Source organism: Lepidochelys olivacea, assembly GCF_965140295.1.
Source record: "Lepidochelys olivacea isolate rLepOli2 genome assembly, chromosome: 4".
NCBI lineage: Eukaryota > Metazoa > Chordata > Testudines > Cheloniidae > Lepidochelys > Lepidochelys olivacea.
Genome location: NC_140414.1, coordinates 64,266,405 through 64,285,249, shown reverse-complemented (window position 1 = coordinate 64,285,249; position 18,845 = coordinate 64,266,405). Strand labels below are relative to the sequence as shown.

General features: G+C 39.7%; 1 protein-coding gene across 1 annotated transcript in view; it reads left to right on the top strand.

Moving 5' to 3' along the window:
- The window catches only part of LRBA (LPS responsive beige-like anchor protein), a 560,210-nt gene that overhangs the window by 136,897 nt on the left and 404,468 nt on the right, over positions 1-18,845 (top strand). Inside the window, exons 31-32 of the mRNA XM_084626698.1 lie at positions 8,219-8,352; positions 18,501-18,579. Of these exons, the coding sequence (XP_084482824.1) occupies positions 8,219-8,352; positions 18,501-18,579 (213 nt within the window). The remainder of the gene's footprint in view (positions 1-8,218; positions 8,353-18,500; positions 18,580-18,845) is intronic.

Here is an 18,845-nt window from a genome sequence, read left to right as displayed (position 1 = left end):
CTCTTGCCACCCAACTCCTGGGCTAAGAGAGTGGGTAGGTTTTCTACCAGTGTGCTGGCAGTGGCCCCTATATGGGGGCTCCATCGTTTGTATCATCCCCGAGCTAGCTCTGTCAAACGTATGTGAAACTCCACTCCATTTAGCATCTGTCCATGTGAAGGAGACTTTTGTCTTTTCACCCTCCTCCAGAGTCTTTTGGCTGCTGTGAAAATGCTCAGATCTATGGTGATGAATGCAGGCTGCCTGGAGGATGGGATTGCACTGTTTCTCTCCTTCAGCCTCCAATATTTAGGATAATCTTTTCTTGAGAATATCTCCAGTGCTTGCCTCTGATCATAGCTTTCCTGAGTAGCGGCATGAAATTGACATGGTTTTGGTGTTTTACTGCAACTTACAGGATTCCATTTAGAGCTGGCGATGTAATTATTTACAAACTGAAAACTTAAATTTTGTTGTAGAAAAAAATTGATGGCAGGTTCTCTCTGACACCTCGCAAGTGGATTTTTAAAGCCCCCCATAAAATGATGGGATAGAGCCCATACTCTTTCCCTCCCCCTTTCCTCCAAACTGTAGACTGTAGTGTTTTGCCCATCTGATCCCTGATGGGGCTGTGTGGCACACTCATTTTTTACCTTTCTCCCAGAGTGTGTAGAGAGAGAGGGAAAGGAGACTATCCACAACTTATAACAGAGCCAGTAAGGTGACAATGTGGGTATGTCTACACTGCAATAAAACACCTGCCCATGTCAGCTGATTTAGGCTTGTGAGGCTCAGGCTGTGGGGCTCCAAAATTGCAGTGTAGACATTTGTGCTCGGGCTGGAGCCTGGAGTCTGGGACCTCGGGATCTTCTGTTTCTGTAGGAGAACAAACAAGCTGCTTCACTGGTATTCCTATCCAACGTGAAAAGTGAGACACTAGAAATCAAATCCTAGTAAATTTCCACATGCCAGTGGGAATTAAAATTAATATATTGATTTCTAAATTATTAAGAAGCCATCAGGTAGGCTTGATTCACATTTTTTACTTTGAGTCAAGCTCAAGCAACCTGTGCAATTTACATTACATTTTTCAAATTAAGTGTAAGCTTATCACTTTACTAATAAATAAGCAGGGGAAAAGGTACTTGGAATTTTTTTTTATATTTAGAGGTATTTTGCATCTTATCAAAACAAATAAAAATAAGCATTCTAAAAATTGAGGAATAGATGACTGTTTAAAGAATTTGGATGAATGGATTCTTAGTCTGTAAGCCTTTTGTCTCTGATGGAAGCCACTGCTCAGTTTGGTGATCTGTGCTCATTCAGCAGTGAATAATTGTCTGCAACACAAAGCCTTCCTACACTTCAGCATAATTGGGACTAATAACACACTGACCTTCTGGCTAAGATGTATTTATGGTGGCTGGCCTACACTGTATCTGACCTACGTTTATCAGTTTTTGTGCTATAAATTCTTGCTTTAAACATTAAAGATTTGGTTTTAAATTAAAGAAGAAAAACACCTGAAGTAGTTGAGTTAATGAGACAATCTACAGAAGCCCTTTTAATGTTTATAGATGTGTTGAGGCAGAGCTTTGCTCAGAAAATGTGTAAGACTATTTTGTTTATGGTATTTTTCTAATTTATATTAACTTTCCCATATCTGAAGCGATTAGTATTATAATTTGCAAATGTTAGGTGATGAAGGAATATAGAATTAAATGAGGTGGTTCCATTTTATTAAAGAAATAAAATTAATTGATGGGTAATCTTGCATGCGATCAAGGTACTCAAGATGATGGTCATCTTTGAACCTAGGACATGAATTTGGTGTGTGAAAATAACCCAACATTCCCTATAAACATGGTAAAATGTAAAATAGGAACTATGGAGGCTTGTAAATAGATTATTTCTGTAGATCCAAGAGTTTCCCACTTTTAAAAACATAATTCACCAATCAATTAATTTACTAAATGAAAGGAAAACATCTTGTTTGTGTGGTAACCTACTTAAAGACAAAGCAGGTGCTCCTCAATTTTAGTGGACTAGAAGGTATTTTTGAATACTTGGATATTTCTTAAGATTATTTTGTTTAACATTAGATTAATATGATGCATATTCCATAGTTTCTACATAATTTATATTTTATATAGACATTTATCTTAAAATAATGGGTTTTCTAGTGCCTCATGAATTGTCTGTCAGTTGGCACTTCTTTAACTCCAAGTATCTTAGCACTGAAATAACTGTTTTTTTGTGACCAACACCAGAACCATTTGCACTAGTTATGGAGCAGTTAAACAAGTAACATATATTTCTTTATTTGAAAGTTGTTATATTTCTACTTAGCTATGGAGAATGAGAATATATCAATATCACTTTCTAAGGAACTGTATAAGAATTTCTCACAGGATCATAAAGTTTAAACAGAGGACCCTTAAGTACTGGATCTATGATTCAAATGTACTCTTGTGCATCCCAGATAATAGAAAGCAAACAAATCTACTTATAATGAGCATGCCTTGGTAACATGCCTTCAAGAGGCCCTTGAGTTGAACCTCTAAAAAATAAATCCTGTGGCTATAATCTTGTTTGATAAACTCTCTTTAAACTGTGTATAAAAAATAAAGGAAAGATGCAGAGTATAGATGGATTACATAAAAAATACATTAAATACCAGATTAAAATAAATGGGTAATATGACAGAGTTTAGTTGCAAAAGGAATATGTTAAGGCACTCAAAGATTACAGTTAATTCTTTTTGAGTTCTCAGCTAAACTCTTGACTCAGGAGACCTTGGCAATTGCAGGTAACAGAGAAGAGAGCAAGTTCAAAGATTTACTACGTAAAACTTTTGGGCCCATCCCAGCTCATCTCAGAGGGTAACGTCTGGCTGATATTTTCTCTGGGTGCCAGTTTAGCATTGTGAAATCTACTCGCTCCTTTATGTGTTGGGTACGGTTTACACTGAAAGTACAGCGGGGCAGGGAAAATATTTTCCGCTTAGATTCCATCTCTCATGATGCACTACAGTATTCCCTCTTGCTGAGCCACTGTGGAAGTCCCTGATTGAGGTGCATCGTGGTAGATACAATCTTGCTGGAGAACCGGATTTATAGAGGAGAATGGGGACACTCAAAATGCAACTTCCATGAGACACCAACATGTTTATACATTGAATTGTTTTGCTGTACCAAAAATTTTCCTGTTTCAGATATTAGGGGTTTATTTTGACAAAAATTCAAAAATTTCTATGGAAAGCAGATAGTTCTTGTGAAAAAACAATTTATTGAAATAACTTTTATGGAATGTTTTTGACCAGCCCTAACTGAGAGGCAGTTTTTCTAACGTCCTCCAGGGTGGATATATATAAATCTTCTTACTGAACTGCAACATATGCTCTTCTGTACACTCAACTTTGGGATGTTTAATGACTCTACTTCTTACCACTTGAATTCAAGTAGATCACTTACGGTGCTGAGCCATTATCTCATGGTTAGTTAAAGCTTAATTTTCTTTTCTGTTTTCAGTTGCAAGTTTCCATTCTGATAAGGAATAATGATTGTAATTAAAAAAAGCCTGTGAAGTTCCCTAATGATAATTGTTTGTGTGCGTGTGTTATAGTGTCAGATTTGTGAAGCAGTTACTCATTGTTTCCTTTGCTGTCTGCTGAGCTCTGAGAATGTGTTAGAGAATATTATGGGTGGTGTGTGTATATCCCACTATCTTCATATACCTAGTGAATGTGAATAACAACTGTTATAGTTCTCTCTACAGATGATTTTAGAGGCAAGAGGGCACATTTTGATCATCTGCTTTGAACTGCTGCACATGACAACGCAGGAAAAAAAAGGGATCCCTGATTGCTTTAGCTGTAGGTGCACCTCTCCTTAAATGGCAGTGCAATCTCTGGAAACTTGGTGTAACTAAACCATTGATAAGTTCAGCTACACTTAGCACAGTAGTAGTAGTGTTTGTATCGGTGTATGAAGAAGAACTATGGTGTAGCATTGTGTTGGACACAACACAGAAAATGACAGCTCGTATTTATGATTGGCCATGCCTGGTTTTGTTTCAGCGCTTATTGCCAGTTCTAGGTTGGGAGAATTGAGGTTGTGGGATGTGGTTTTGGAGAAATCTTTAAGTTTCCCTCCTTGGTTTTCAGAGGATTAAGTATAGGTGCATTTGATGGAAGGGTATTTATCACTTTTGGTCAACCTTAACTTGGCATGATCATAGTTTTGTGCAGTGAATAGTGTCCAGTTCTGGTACTGTGACTCATATATCAGCCCTAGGGTTGCCAACTTTCTAATTGTTGACAACTGGACCCCCTCTGCCCTGTCCCTACCCCGCTTCTTCCCCTGAAGCTCTGCCCCCCATTCGCTTCTCTTCCACCCTCCCCATACTGCTCACTGCCCGCCCTCATCCTCGTAGCTGGATCTTCTCCACCTCCCTGCCCCACCACTGGTCTCCCTCTGCTTTGGAGCTGTAGCCTGACATGGAGCCTGCCTTCCTGCCAAAGAGATGCAGGTAGGAGGCAGCCTTTCCCTTGCTGCCCGCAGTAACTGGACTTTTGATGTCTGGTCAGTACATCTGACCCAACACTGTCAGGTTCCTTTTTCGACTGGACCTTATGGTTGAAGACTGGGCACCTGGCAACTCTAATGAGCACATTTCTTATAGACAATTATTACAGAAGGTTTATGAAGTCTTCCAAAATTCCTTCGATCTCAAAACTTAGTACATATGCTCTTAAGCTAGAGAAGGAAATCCTAAAATCTAAAATTAACAGAATCTGATCAGCCATTTATGTGTGATACTTTCAGAGAATCCAGGGCTTTCCCTACTCTACAGATTTGGAAGCCACAGTGGCTTCATAATTGCTAGGGGCCTATCAGTGTAGTTTTCATAGCCATCTTAAAGGTTACTCCTGGGGGAATTCTGTGCCACTGTGCAATGCAGAATTGTGCAGAAATTAATGTTGTGCACACAGAATTTCCTTTTTTCCCCACAGAAAAGGGCTGCAGAAATGTTGGCCGTCACTAGGGGCTGCTGGACCTAGCAGAGTCCAGCTTGCAAATAGAAGACAAGGCCAGGAGGAGGGGGAGGGAGCTTAGAGGACTCCTGGCAACTACAGTTCTCCACACACCCTGAAGGAAGAAGGTGGTGGCACACTGGAAACTCCGTGGAAACCCGGGACCCAGTATCAGGCTGTTTCTCACTCTGGATCCCTGGTCTTAGGGGATGTGAGTGTCTGGGTTGTGGGGGATGCGTCTGGGCTCTGGGGTGTAGAGTGTGTGAATATTTGGGTCGGGGGGAGGGGGAGCCTGCTCTGAAGGGTAGCAGGTGTGAGTGTCTGGGCTGGGGGGGCATGGCTGGTCTCTGGGGGGTGTGTGTGTGTGGGTATCTGGCCCCCTGGCTGGGCTCGGGAGGGGGAAAGGGGGCAGAGAAACAGGAACTGGGTTGTCGTAGGGGTTTCTTTAACTCTTCTCCTGGGGGAATTTTTGTGTGTCTGTATTATTACAGATATACCTGCTGACAGGTATTTTGAAATAAATTACCAAAGTCACTGAAACTGCTGTCATAATATAGTGTTATTTTTGACAAATAAAATGTGTAGAATTTTGCAAAATTTTGAAATATTGTGCATAGAATTTTTTATTTTTTTGCACAGAATTCCCCCAGGAGTGAAACGTGGAAGGCCTCTTGTTTTGATGATTCCTGAGAACTGACTGGTTTAGAAAAATCCTGAAAACATATGACACTATAAATGAAAAAAGAAAATGTAACACATGTTTTGTTCTTAAGTTAATTTTGGTACCTTCCAGTATTAAAATAATTGCATTGATGTAGGAGAGAGAGCTATTCAACAACAAGCTATTATGCCTACACAATAACTACCTTGTCAAAAGTTTTAGTGGCTCCAGAATTTTATCACCAAACTATTTCCCTGCTTTTATATTAGGATCCATTCCAGTTTTCTTGTAATGCACTTTGTGTTTGTTGGTAGGAACTTGAGAAAATGCTACTGTAACTCTTTTGCAGGTAAGGAAACAAATGTCTCCATGTTTTACATTAAGGTCTGATACAGACTATGTGAACACATCTGCATTCATGAAATATAGATCTCTGGATCCTAGTTAAATATTTGTATTGAGTATTTTGACAATAAAACAATTTAAATCCAGCAAGGAAATGCACATGAAATTTACTAGTGTGAGTCAGATGCTGGGGGCACATCCTAATATTAATAGTATACCCATGTTACTAAAACCCAGTAAATATATATTGCTCTCCTATCTCCTTCCTGGTTTTTGAACTTGTCCTAAAGAAGAGCAATAATAGTGTCTTAGTATTGCATGTCTAGAGGGATATTTTCTGTTTTATGCTCTGTAATGTAAGGCATGAGGAAATGCAAGGCCCCATTGTACATTAATGGCAATGTATGTATAATTTAGCAGACTCTGTATATATTTTTATAAACTAGTTTTCTAATACACTGTACGTGTTTGGTGGAAACCGACATGTACATATGAGAGAAATTCATGGCTCAAGCACAATGACTTGGCTTGGGGCTCAGGTGGTTGTTACGTCTGTTTTTTAGTGTATAGTTAACATTAGCAGTCACCCTTATAATGATGTGACACACACTACCCCCAAGTACGGTGGCTGCCCTACTCCTAGCAATTGGAAGGTTGATTTAATCAGTAACACAGCCTAGCTTATGTGACATCCATTGGAGTGAAGGAGAAAGACAACTGTGATCCATTTTCCCCTTCTAATTAAAATTATTTTTAAAGTATTTAACAAAAACCTTCTTTCCACGCCTGAGTTTGGTTCAAGTTTCTAAGTAACTTTATTTAGAAACTGAATTCTTTAAAGTTATTAAGGGAATAATTTCAGTGTGTAGTTATAGTGTTGTCAACAGAAGATGTGATTAAATAAATTGAATGTTGAAGATTTTCAACTTACAGTTAACACCAGGTAATTAAAAGTAAGCGCTGCTGTGGGAGTGCATTATATATCGGCTGCACTCTTTACCTCATTAGTTGGGTTTTTGCATGTCTATGGAGCTAACTTGCAATTAAAAATGCCTTAGAAGTATGCTTAACAAGGTCTTTTAGGTATTTGGAATAAAGTACTACAATTTAATTGAAATTGGTGTATCATAAATAGATTTCTTTAAGGGGGGAGGGATAGCTCAGTGGTTTGAGCATTGGCCTGCTAAACCCAGGGTTATGAGTTCAATCCTTGAGGGGGCCATTTAGAGATCTGGGGCAAAAATTGGGGATTGGTCCTAATTTGAGCAGGGGGTTGGACTAGATAACCTCCTGAGGTCCCTTCCAAACCTGATAGTCTATGATTCTTGGTAGCGGACAAGATAAATCTCCATGCCTAATTTGACATTTTACATGTCGTCATTATCTTCTTTCATATTTATTGTTGAATGTAATGCTTGAAAGTTAGCTTATGTAAAGACTGGTGACACTGTCTTCAGCTCTAAGAATCTTCTGATTTGTTTTAATAAGTATTTCTTTAAGTTCAGATATATCCATAGATTTATTTCCATATAAGATGCATTTGAAATGTAATGAAAAGACATTAACATATGTACTATACATTAGCATTTCAGGATGGTTTTAGTTATTTTTATACTGTAGATTTCTCCACTGAGAAGCCTTCCAGTATTGTAAAACAGAATTAAAGGAGCCTATCACATCTAGACAGTTTTCAAGGTGGATATTGTCAGATCTCAGTATCTTTTATTTTGACTATATTGACATTGCAGCCCCTTTCTACCTTTCTGTTTTCAGCTATATTAGATCATTAAAGCATGGTGTTGCTCTTAAAGCGGTACTCAATATGAGTAATACCAAAGGCAAAAGGTGTTTTTACTGGAACTGTGATAGATCCCAAAGTAACCCACCCTAGTAGTTGTATATCCATGGTATTTTAGCTGACCATGTTTCTGGGGGATTGAAATGAATGTTAAAGCCTTGCTATAAACAATTGGAAGGAGGAGAGGGAGAACATGGATAAAGTGTCAGTGCATATCTTTAGATAGGCTGGCAAAAAAGAATGTGGAAAGAAGTGTTGAACTTGCTAGCTAACATGGTTTGCGGAAAACAGAATTCTGTATGTATTGTGTTTCTTTCCTTTGAAAAAAGGGCCACTGTATGTAAAAAAAAAAAAAAAAAAAAAAAGACTATTTACTAACTTTATATATTTCTCCATGTAGGAGTGTTGTTGTAGCTCCAAAGAAATCAACAATTTCCCCTTCTACAGCTACCATGAGTGTAGCCACAAATGCTGTCAGCGTGGTTTCTTCATTAGATTCAGCGCAGGCCCCAGACCTGACAGGAGAATATCCTGGTGAGTAAGGGTAAACGGAAGACAGCTTAATAGAAAAGAAACAGAAAAATGTAATAGAAGTGGAATCATCTGTAATGAGATTCCCTGTGAAGGGGAGACACTTCCAAAGTTTTAACCTCCGAAACATTGCAGATAAACACATTTATTTGTGCGTCATTTGCTAATTATGTAACTAAAGATTTTGTGTTGGTGGCCTTATGTTTTAATTCCTACCTAGAGTAGGACAGCAAAGAATTATTTTTTAAAAATCTCGCTATGCTTAGAATATTAACAATTATTGATTTTTATTTTCTGTTGGAAAACTTATCTGAATCTATATTAGAAAGGTGCTTTTTTTGTAGTTGCTTTTTTCCCCTAACTGTATGTATTAGGTAATATAGAACTTTTTATACCGGATCAGACAGAGGAAACTCTGAGGCCCTGGATCCTGCAAGCTGTTCTGCATATGTCTGCTGATGCACACATGTGACAGCTTGCAGGGTTGGGAGCATGTGCTTGATATCCTATCTCTAACTATGGCCAGTACCAGATACTTCAGAAAAAGGTAAAATACCTGTATGTTAAATCTGGCCAATCATACAGTGGTGTTACTTGGGTTTGTGACCATGAGCATTCCTTTCTGACCATCACCAGTGATCAGCTTACACCTTAAAGCACAAGGTTTGACTACTCGTATGATTCTTAGCTTGCATGCAGTAGCTGGAAATGCTTATAAAGCTAACCTCCTTTTAAACAAAAGAATCCTGCTAAAGTATTTTTACTGACTACCAGTGATGTTGTTGATTTGAATAAGCTTACTTTTGTTCTAAGTTTCCTGCCGTTAATTTCATTTTGTTCTTTTTTGTCTCATTATAGGGGAGAGCAAATATAAGAATCTGATTGCTTTTAACAATACTTCCCATAATTCCAAAAAAGATGAGAATATTATTAATAAGCAGAAGTCATACAGTAGGAAGCAATTGTAATTAGCATAGGGATATGTTGCACTTCTTCTAATAGGTAATATTTTTTCGTGAGGTACTTTTATTTTTAAAAGCCTTTCTCAAGTTAAGTATGATCATGAAACTTGTATATTGCAATACAGAATATTTATGCTAACAGAAAATAAGTCTGAATATATTCCCTATAAAGGCAAGAAAGTTTTATCCTGACAAATTTGCCATCATGAAATCTGAGTAATTGCTGTGGTACTCTTCACTGAGGACAGACTTAGTATAAGTTGTTCATAAACACACAGTCATGTGGTATTTTGAGTCCTGAGGCTCTCCTTTCTTTCTGTACAACATGTCTAACGCTCTGATATAATGCGGAAGGCCTGCTCTTTTTGGTCAGCCATTTTGTAGTCTCAAGGCTGTGTGTGTTCTCCCAAGTATCTGTGCCCACCAAAACCACCAAATTGCATGCTAAAGTTTTGAATTGAATTGAAGCTCTATGTCAAGGAAGCATCCCTCCGTGCCTGTTAACTGGGCATTTCTTTATACTGCAGGAGCTAGTTGTTGCCAATGATGTATCAGAAACAAGAAGACCAAGTACAGTCCCCTTCTCAAGTGCCCTTGTGGGCACATTTATTTTTATCTTTGTTCTCTCCAGCTCTCTGCAAAAGTACTTGTGGGGGTCGTTCAGATTTAATTGCAACCATGCTACATGAAAGGAAAAGCTTTTGTGATCCAATACTTTCTTACTGCCTGATACAAAAAGGAAAATTGAGTTCATCACTCAAATTTCCAGGAGGTAGTCGTCTATTAGTCTAGGAGGCAGATCTAGACTAGGGAAATAGGTTGTGTTTTAAAAACATGCCACAGTTGAAGAGGGAGCCTAGGGTTGACCAGGAGCAAGTAGCATGTTTTTGAAGGCTTTACACTCTGTATATGATAAAAGCACATTAGTTAAAATCTGTTAGCCAACATGGTAAATCATGCCCTATTTTCCTCAGTCAGATAGGGCCTAGATTATTGAGAAACTGCTGTAATGATTTAAATCACTTTGACTAGAAGCACATCAATGGAATTTAACTTGCAGGCTCTCTAAATGGGATATACTTTTTTTTGTAGAAATGATTTTGGAATATGTTGAATGCTGCTGTACTGTAAAATGTATAAGAAATCCAGACAATGAACAATAATGATGTAACTTGTACCAGTATAACCTCCAGAATGTCTGGAAGGGTTGGCAAAAACTGAGACTTCTAATCTAAATCGATATGCATAAAAAGAAACAAAGTAGGATTAAAAATACCAGACTTGTTTGGACTGGCAATCTAATTCATTAAAAAGAAAAATTTAGGGGATACATGAAATCATGCCTAAAACTGATTAAAACATGACTATTGATTGGAAATTATTTTTAATAAAAATAAAGATTAAATGGAAACACTAGTTCCCACTGATATAAAATATTAAAAGTATAAGTAATTTGTGTTTGTGTTGATTATGTAAATTGTCTACACTTCAATTTTAAATACTCTTGTATGAGGGTTTTAACCTTGTGGTATGCGAGAAAAAAAGTGGGCAAAAATGAGTAATAGTAATATCTATTTTTTTTTTTTAAAAAGGACTGAAATAAGAAAATTGATGTTTTTCTTCTGAGGTCATATCACAATTTTTTTTATCTCCACATAATTTTTAGGCCCCATTTAGCGTACAAGAAAGTAGCTGAGAAAAAGGTTTGGCCTTATATTAATTTCAGACTGTTTACCTGGCTATTAAGAAAAAAGCACATTCAATCTATTAAAAAACAACAACAACAAACTTTCAGACTAGATGTCTAGTTAGTGAATATAAATTGGAGTGTTACAATGTTTTACATGAAGGCTATATATAGTATTTTAATTTCTTCATATCATTTTAACAAATAGCTGCTCTTACCTGATTAACTCGGCTTTTCTAATAAAACAGGCTGAGCAACAGACACATTCCACCTAGGATAGTCACAATCTTAATGTCTTGGGTTTAGTCACTTTGTTGCATAGTGATCATTAATCACTGTTCCTCAGGACTCTTAGTCTCAGTGTATTGGTGCTGGTGCACACACCTGAGGCTGTCAACAGATGTGGTTTGGCTGCTGGAAAAGGCTCAGAAATTCTTCTGAGATATAGAGACCAAGGACATGATCCTGAAAAAGATGTATGTAACTGCACACTATGAGGAATTCCTTTTGACTTCAGAGGGACCACCACTAGCATGTAAAATTCATCAGGTCCTTACACCTGTGCTGGACTAGGCCCTGCTGTACAGTTTAAAATCATGTGAAGTAATTTTGAACTCATGACTGCTACAAGGGATTTGAGTCTGGCACTCCTTCCTTATATAGCAGGGGTGGGCAAACTTTTTGGCCCGAGGGTCACATCTGGGTATAGAAATTGTATGGCGGACCATGAACGCTCATGAAATTGGGGTTGGCATATAGGAGGGGGTGAGGTCTGGGCCGGGGGTGTGGGCTCCAGGGTGGGGCCAGAAATGAGGAGTTCATGGTGCGGGAGGGGGCTCTGGGCTGGGTCAGTGGGGGTGGGGTGTGTGAGGGCTCCAGCTAGGGGTGCAGGCTCTGGGGTGGGGCTGGGGATGTGGGTTTGGAGTGTAGGAGGGTGCTCCGGGCTGGGACTGAGGGGTTCGAAGGGCAGGAGGGGGATCAGGGCTGGGGCAGGGGCTTGGGGCACTGAGGGTGGGGTAAGGGTTCTGGCTGTGGGGTACAGGCTCTGTGATGGGCTGGGAATGAGAGGTTTGGGGTGCAGGAGGGTGCTCTAGGCTGGGACCAAGAGGTTCAGAGGGTGGGAGGGGGATCAGGGCTGGGACACAGAAGACTTGCTCAGGGGTGCGGGCTCTGGGCAGCGCTTGCCTCAAGCAGCTCCTGGAAGCAGTGGGATGTCCCTCCTCCGGCCCCTATGCATAGGGGCATCCAGGCGGCTCTGCTGCGTGCTGCCCTGTCTGCAGGCGCCACCCCTGCAGCTCCCATTGGCTGTGGTTCCTGGCCAATGGGAGTGGTGGGAGCGGTGCTTGGGGCAGGGCAGTGTGCGGAGCAGAGCCCCCTGGCTGCCCCTATGTATAGGAGACGGAGTGGGGACATGTTGCTGCTTCCGGGAGCCACGAGAACTAGTCCCCGACCCTGCTCCCTGGCTGGAGTGCCAGAGCAGGGCAAGCCTCAGACCCCACTCCCCAGCAGGAGCTCGAGGGCTGGATTAAATGGCTGGCAGGCAAGATGCGGCCTGCGGGCCATAGTTTGCCCGCCCCTGTAATAAAGTAATATGGTAAGAAACCAGAAGGACAGACTGAAAACACTCCTGGAAGGAGGAAATACCTGGAGCAGATCTGGAGAGTCCTTGGATGGGGAAGTGGTAACAAATTATAAGATAATTGATCTAGGTGGAGTTGAAGAATATGATCTAGGAAGCTAGTCATTAGTTGGTACAGCTAGCCATTTTGTCATGGGAGGTGAGACTAGTCAAAGGTAGCGAAGCTATTTTTGTGCATTCTGATGGGATATTTGTGTGTTCTGTTTGGGGGCACTTAGTCTTCCTTGTCAATGTTTTAAAATTATTATGTGTTGATGTAAATTTCACAGACTTTTAGTGCAAAAAAACAAAAACAAAAAAACCCCTTGCATTTCCTGCCCTGTTTTCTGTGGTTGCTCCTGTCTTTGTGGTACTGCACCCACAGTACTTGTTACCAATTTTTCACTGTAGGGAATTCAATGTTGAGACTTTTAGCTTCTTTTTAGTGCTATCCATTTCCATATTCTTTTTTCAAGCATTATTTTTAGAAAGTGAGGATGCTGTAAAGGAACTGACTACATTGGCAAATGTTATTTATCTGAAGTGACAGTCACACATTTGCCCCTGCTATCATTCACTCATGCATACAATTCCCCTCAAAATTCTCCACCCACAGCCCTGCCAGAGGCTTCCTTTGGGTCTTGTCCTCTCAACTGCATTCTCACCATACCTTGCCTCACAGTGTAGAAACAGTGGGGAAGAATAGATACTTCCAACCCTGAGTAGTAGCATCTTCCACCCCAGGAAGCAACCACAGTGTGAAGGGGATAGGATCAGAAAAGGGACTGAGGTGTGGAGACTGGTGGAGAGACTAGGTTGGAAAGAGGGAAAGGGAGGAAAGGTTGCAGCAATAAATGGGATGGTCTTGTGGCTAATGCACAAACTGGGAGTCTGGGCTTCAGGTTTCCATTCTCAGCTATGAGAAAATAATCACTTTGTGCCTCGGTTTACCTAGCTCTAAAATGGGAATAATGCTGACCTACTTCACTTGTAAGTGAAAGCACCTTAAGGTCTTAAGATGAAAGTATTGACTAAGGGCTTGTCTACATTTACGGTACTGCAATGGTGCAGCTGCAGTGCTTTGTGAAGAGGCTACCTATGCCAACAGGAGAGCTTTTCCCATCAGAGTAGGTACTCCACCTCCCTGAGAAGTGGAAGCTATGTTGTCGGGAGAAGCCAACATAACGCTGTCTATGTTGGGGGTTAGGTCTACGTTGCTTAGGGATTTTCCACACTCCTGAGCGACATAGTTACACTGCCGTAAGTTTGTAGTGTAGACTAGGGCTAAGTATTGGAAACAAATAGAACCAGAAACTGTTTTGCTCACTTCACATTGACATCAGTGTAAAAGTCACTCAAGGAGCTACTTGAAGTGTGGCAGCTAAGTTGAGGAGACCTAATTGCAACAGTGGCTGAAGATTAATAACAGACTTAATATTGTCAGTTTGTTTTACTTCATCTGTCGCTGACAGATATTTTCATAGAAACATCCCCAATAGAAAGTGTTTAAACATATTAATTGGGTCAAAAACCATTCTTAAAAGCAGCTCATATCAGAGTGCACCAATTTAATGAAATTTGTTTTGGCTTAGTATACAGAAGATATGTTTATGTAACAGATCCTTCTAGCTTGTAAACCCTTTCATGATAGTTTCTTTGTATTCATAGGAAGTTTATTTTTTGAACTGGCTCATTAGTTTACTAGATAGTCATTTAAAATGTTTTGTCTGTTGGGCAAAATTAAGCAGATCTTTTCATTTAATTGGCCTCTTCCTATTTCTATCCCTGTCCGATATCTCACTAAATACTGTACAGCATGCAGTGTCTATGTGTTGCTTTTTGTGTTATAGAGACACACAAGGATATAAGGAGTTTTGAATAACGCTATTGCTAGAGACATTATTTGTTTAGACCCTTGGGGACCCTGAATAAACAATAAGCTTTCACTAGAAGGGTGTTAGACAGATGATCTATTTGCATTTTCTTTTATGTTCTTGCAAATGTCTGTAAAACTGTCAGTTTGAAGGAGCCAGTTTATCAGTGAAAGGATAAGGAAGAGATAAGGTAGTTTGGTTCCACATGTTTGAAGTAGCTACTACACTTACCCACATGTGTGCAGTAGATGAAATCATACTTCTGAAATGCTTCATTTTTGGCTAACTGCACAAAAAGCCATTTTAAAAAAACTGAAAGCCCAATTTGCTTATAAAATTAATAAATGTATCCAAAAAACTTACATGACACACTTATTTGGTGGAAAAACCACTGTGCACATTCATTTACATCTCAATGGAAATCTCTGCTCTGACAAATCTAAGCCATTTCTTATTATGAAACATGTCTGAATTTGGAGTGTGATCTCTTAAGGATGGAGAAGCTTAGGCCATACATACCATTACATTGTTAAAAATGATTTTCATTTTATACAATGACTTGCCCTATGTGATTTCTCACACATAAATTGCTTAGTGCTGTTTCCCCATTTTAGGCCTGCATTTTAACTTCAGTACTGATTTTAATAATTTAAGCATGTATGCAGTATATTGTACAGGTTTTGCTATTCCATTTAGTCTGTCTCTATAGTGCACAATTAGTTTTAGTTACTACAAGGAAAAACAGCAGTTGTGTCATGAGTAATGGCCTTTCTGCATCCATCAACATTTATACTAATGCCAGTGCATGGCAGTATAAAATAGTGAAAGTTAACCAGAACCAAGGGTAGCCTCGTGGTATTTTATTACACCGTTTCACTAACCTGAAAGATGATTCTTTGGGTTCTTCCATGTTTTCTTGAGAGATTTTTCATTTTGGCTAAAAATATTAGAATGTCTCCCATCTCTCTGATGTTTAAAGAACATCCCACCTTAGTATTAGATTATATAAGCCCTTAACTGGGTGCTGCTGTGATACTTGATACCATCACATCTTTGATAGATGGTAACATTAAAACCTCACTAGGTCATAATAGCTCCTTGTATTTGTGGCAATCTTCTAACAACAACCTCTTTATCCTAGATTTTAAATATATTCTGGTGGACATGTCTGAAGGAAATACTAATACAAAATGCATTTTGTATGTTGAGAATATTTTCTGGGAATCTTACATTTTGAGTTCTTTTGTTCAGCCTAGCATCATGGAGTGGCAAGATCTGGGCATGCTATAGAGAAGGTGTATTCAATCTTGGAGGTGTGAGTAGGAAGGGAGCATTTACAAACTGGTTGAGGGCTTGCTGCATAAGTACTTGGTTGGCTATTGCTGGGCTCCAAGGGGAAAATGCAAAGACAGACTGCTTTTCCTGGAAAGGCAAAAAGTTAAGAGGTATTTTATTATAAAGGATATAATGAAAACTGATTAGATAGTCTTTTTTAATCCTGCCACATATTCCAAGAACAGGGGTCATTCAATGAAAGAAAAACCAGTAAATATATAGTCCTTTACAGAGCATTTGAGTCAATCTGTGAAATTCAGTGTCACAAGAAGTTCATCACTGTCTGTATGTTGCTTCTCTATACAGAAGGTTGTATCTAACAGTCTAGTCTCTTAATTCTTACCACATCATCTGACTGATTTTTTTGTACTTAATGTCTCTTTTAATTTTTTTTGAATATGTAAAAGAAATAGTGTTCAAAGAAACTGTATTAAAAAAAAAACAATTATACGGTTATGAACTACTACTTATTCTCAAAATAATTTAAGAAGTGTTTATGTTGAAAACATGTTTCAGTAAAATCCAGCTAACATCCAAAAACATGATACTTTAAAAAACTATTCTTAACCCCTCCCCCGCCCTTCTCCCAAGCTTATAATGGCTGGAAATGAGCAGTTAAGGGATCCAGCATTTTCTTGCAGTCATATAAACCTTCGTCACTCACTTCCACATTACCCAATTTATGCTGCCCACCCAACTTTAATTCTGTCCTGAATAATTTCCAAAATTATGTCCAAATGTGCAAATAACAAATTATACCATGAATTACAGTTAAAGCTTAAATGAATCTCAGCCATAAAATTTTGCTCACAAAAAAATAGAAGTCCACATTTGAAAATTAGGCCCTAAATTGGAAGCTTTTTAAAAAAAAAAACAAAAAAAAACAAATCCAAAAAAACTTACATACTGGTGTTGGTCCTGGCCACATTTAAAAACAATTCCTTCAGACTTGTACTGTCAGTATCTGTGCTCACAGAGCCTGCTGGTTAGGATTTCCATTTTGCATCTGAAGGCAGCATCAGCTTTGCTATGTTGAGCCTGATATTGAACTGTTGGGTATGTCTGCACTGCAGTTAAACACCTGTGGCTGGCCCATGTCAGCTGACTTGGGCTCATGGAGATTGGGCTAAAGGACTGTTTAATTGCAGTGTAGAAGAACAGGCCTGCGCTGGAGCCTGGATTCTGGGGCCCTCCGAGGGCTTACACCACAGTTAAACAGCCCCATGAGCCTGAGTCAGCTGACACGGGCCAGCAACAGGTGTTTAATTGCAGTGTAGACATACCCTCAGATTTCAGCACAAAGGCTATGTCTCCACTACCCGCTGGGCAGCGATTGATCCAGCAGGGATTGATTTATCGCGTCTAGTCTAGCAGTGATAAATTGACCCACAAGTGCTCTCCCATTGACTGCTATACTCCACCGTTGCAAGAGGCGCAGGCGGAGTCAACGGCGGAGCGGCAGCAGTCAACTCACCGCGGTGAAGACACCACGGTAAGTTGATCTAAGTACGTAGACTTCAGCTATGTTATTCAAGTAGCTGAAGTTGCGTAACTTAGGTTGATTCCCACCCCCCCACCCCAGTGTAGACCAGGGCTAATTTTGTCCCTTACGGTTTTTTTCAGCGTTGGCCCTCTGATTATCTTCCCTTTACTGAACTGGACCTATTACTTACTTTTTGTGTTTTGTATTTTAAGAGGGTGGTGTTCTATGTTTTTGAGTATAGGTAGGGCTGGTAGCCTTGTCTATTATTAAGGTTGCTTGATGCTTCCTGTTATAAGACCCATTTTCAGCTGCAATTGTCAAATTTCGGCTCAAAATTTTCCATGCTTGGCATGTTCATCAGGAAAAATTTTTGAGACGCTACCAAAAGAAGGATGCTAGACTAAATATGGTGAATTAGATCTGTTGTTCTATCTCCTATGTTCCTTAACTGTAAGGAAGGTGGTTTTAGTATTATACATTGAGCTGACAGAGAACTTTTAACGGGAAAAAATTAGTGGGATTCTCTGTTCAAGGTGCTCAGAGAGTATGGGAGAGCTCTTTAGCAATAAAAAAGAAAAAGTATATGATATACTTAAAACACTCCTATTTAACTTCACATGTAGATTTATGTATGTATGAAAATTAGGTAAGATACCAGGACTTAATGAAGCCTGCACTCTCAATAATACTTACAATTTTACTTTTTTCAAACTTTCACAAGCATTCATAGATTATAAGAGAAATGGTCATCTAGTTTTATCTCCTGTGTAACCTGGCCATAAGAATCCCCTAAATTAATTCATGTTTGAACTATAGAATTATTAAAAAATGATTGTTGAAACACACCTATGAAGTAGGAATGTATGTTGGTGGTATTCCTTTTTTACAGACCAAAAAAACAAAGAGGTGAAGGGATTTGCCCAAAGAGGGCCAGTTTTAGGGGAAGGTGAGCAGGGCAGTTGTCATGGGTGTCAACTTCAGGGGTGTTTGTGCCCACATTGCTGTGTCATTCCTCCCCACAGCCCCTGCCGCCGCCTCCATAAAAAGCCTCGCCCACCTTGGCCCCAAGGTCACGCATGTTTGCAAGTAATTAGTATGCTAGGGTTCAAACTTGAGTGTTTGACTTCTTTTCCTGTGGTCTATCCTTCTTGCCCAGGCTTCCCATCTGATGAGTTCTCTCTTTCTTTCGTAGGCAGTGGATCATCTAATTCAAAATTGCCACCTGTGCCTACGGTTTCTTCTGTTCCAGAGGATTCTGCTTCAAATATGAGGTAACTACTTTAATTGCATGTTTAGATCAGTGGTCTCCAAACTGGGGTGCGCGGCAGCAGTAGTGCCGCCGGATGGCACTCCGCCGTTTTTTTTTTCGGCGGCAGCTCTGCACGTCCACGGCTGGTGTTCCCGTCCGGCGGAACTGCTTCCATTGGCGGTGTGCCTTCGGCAGGTCTTCTGGTCTTCTTCCGTTGGCGGTGCCCCTGTGGCAGGTCACCCTGGGGATGCGCGAGCCAAAAAGTTTGGAGACCACTCGTTTTTTGAT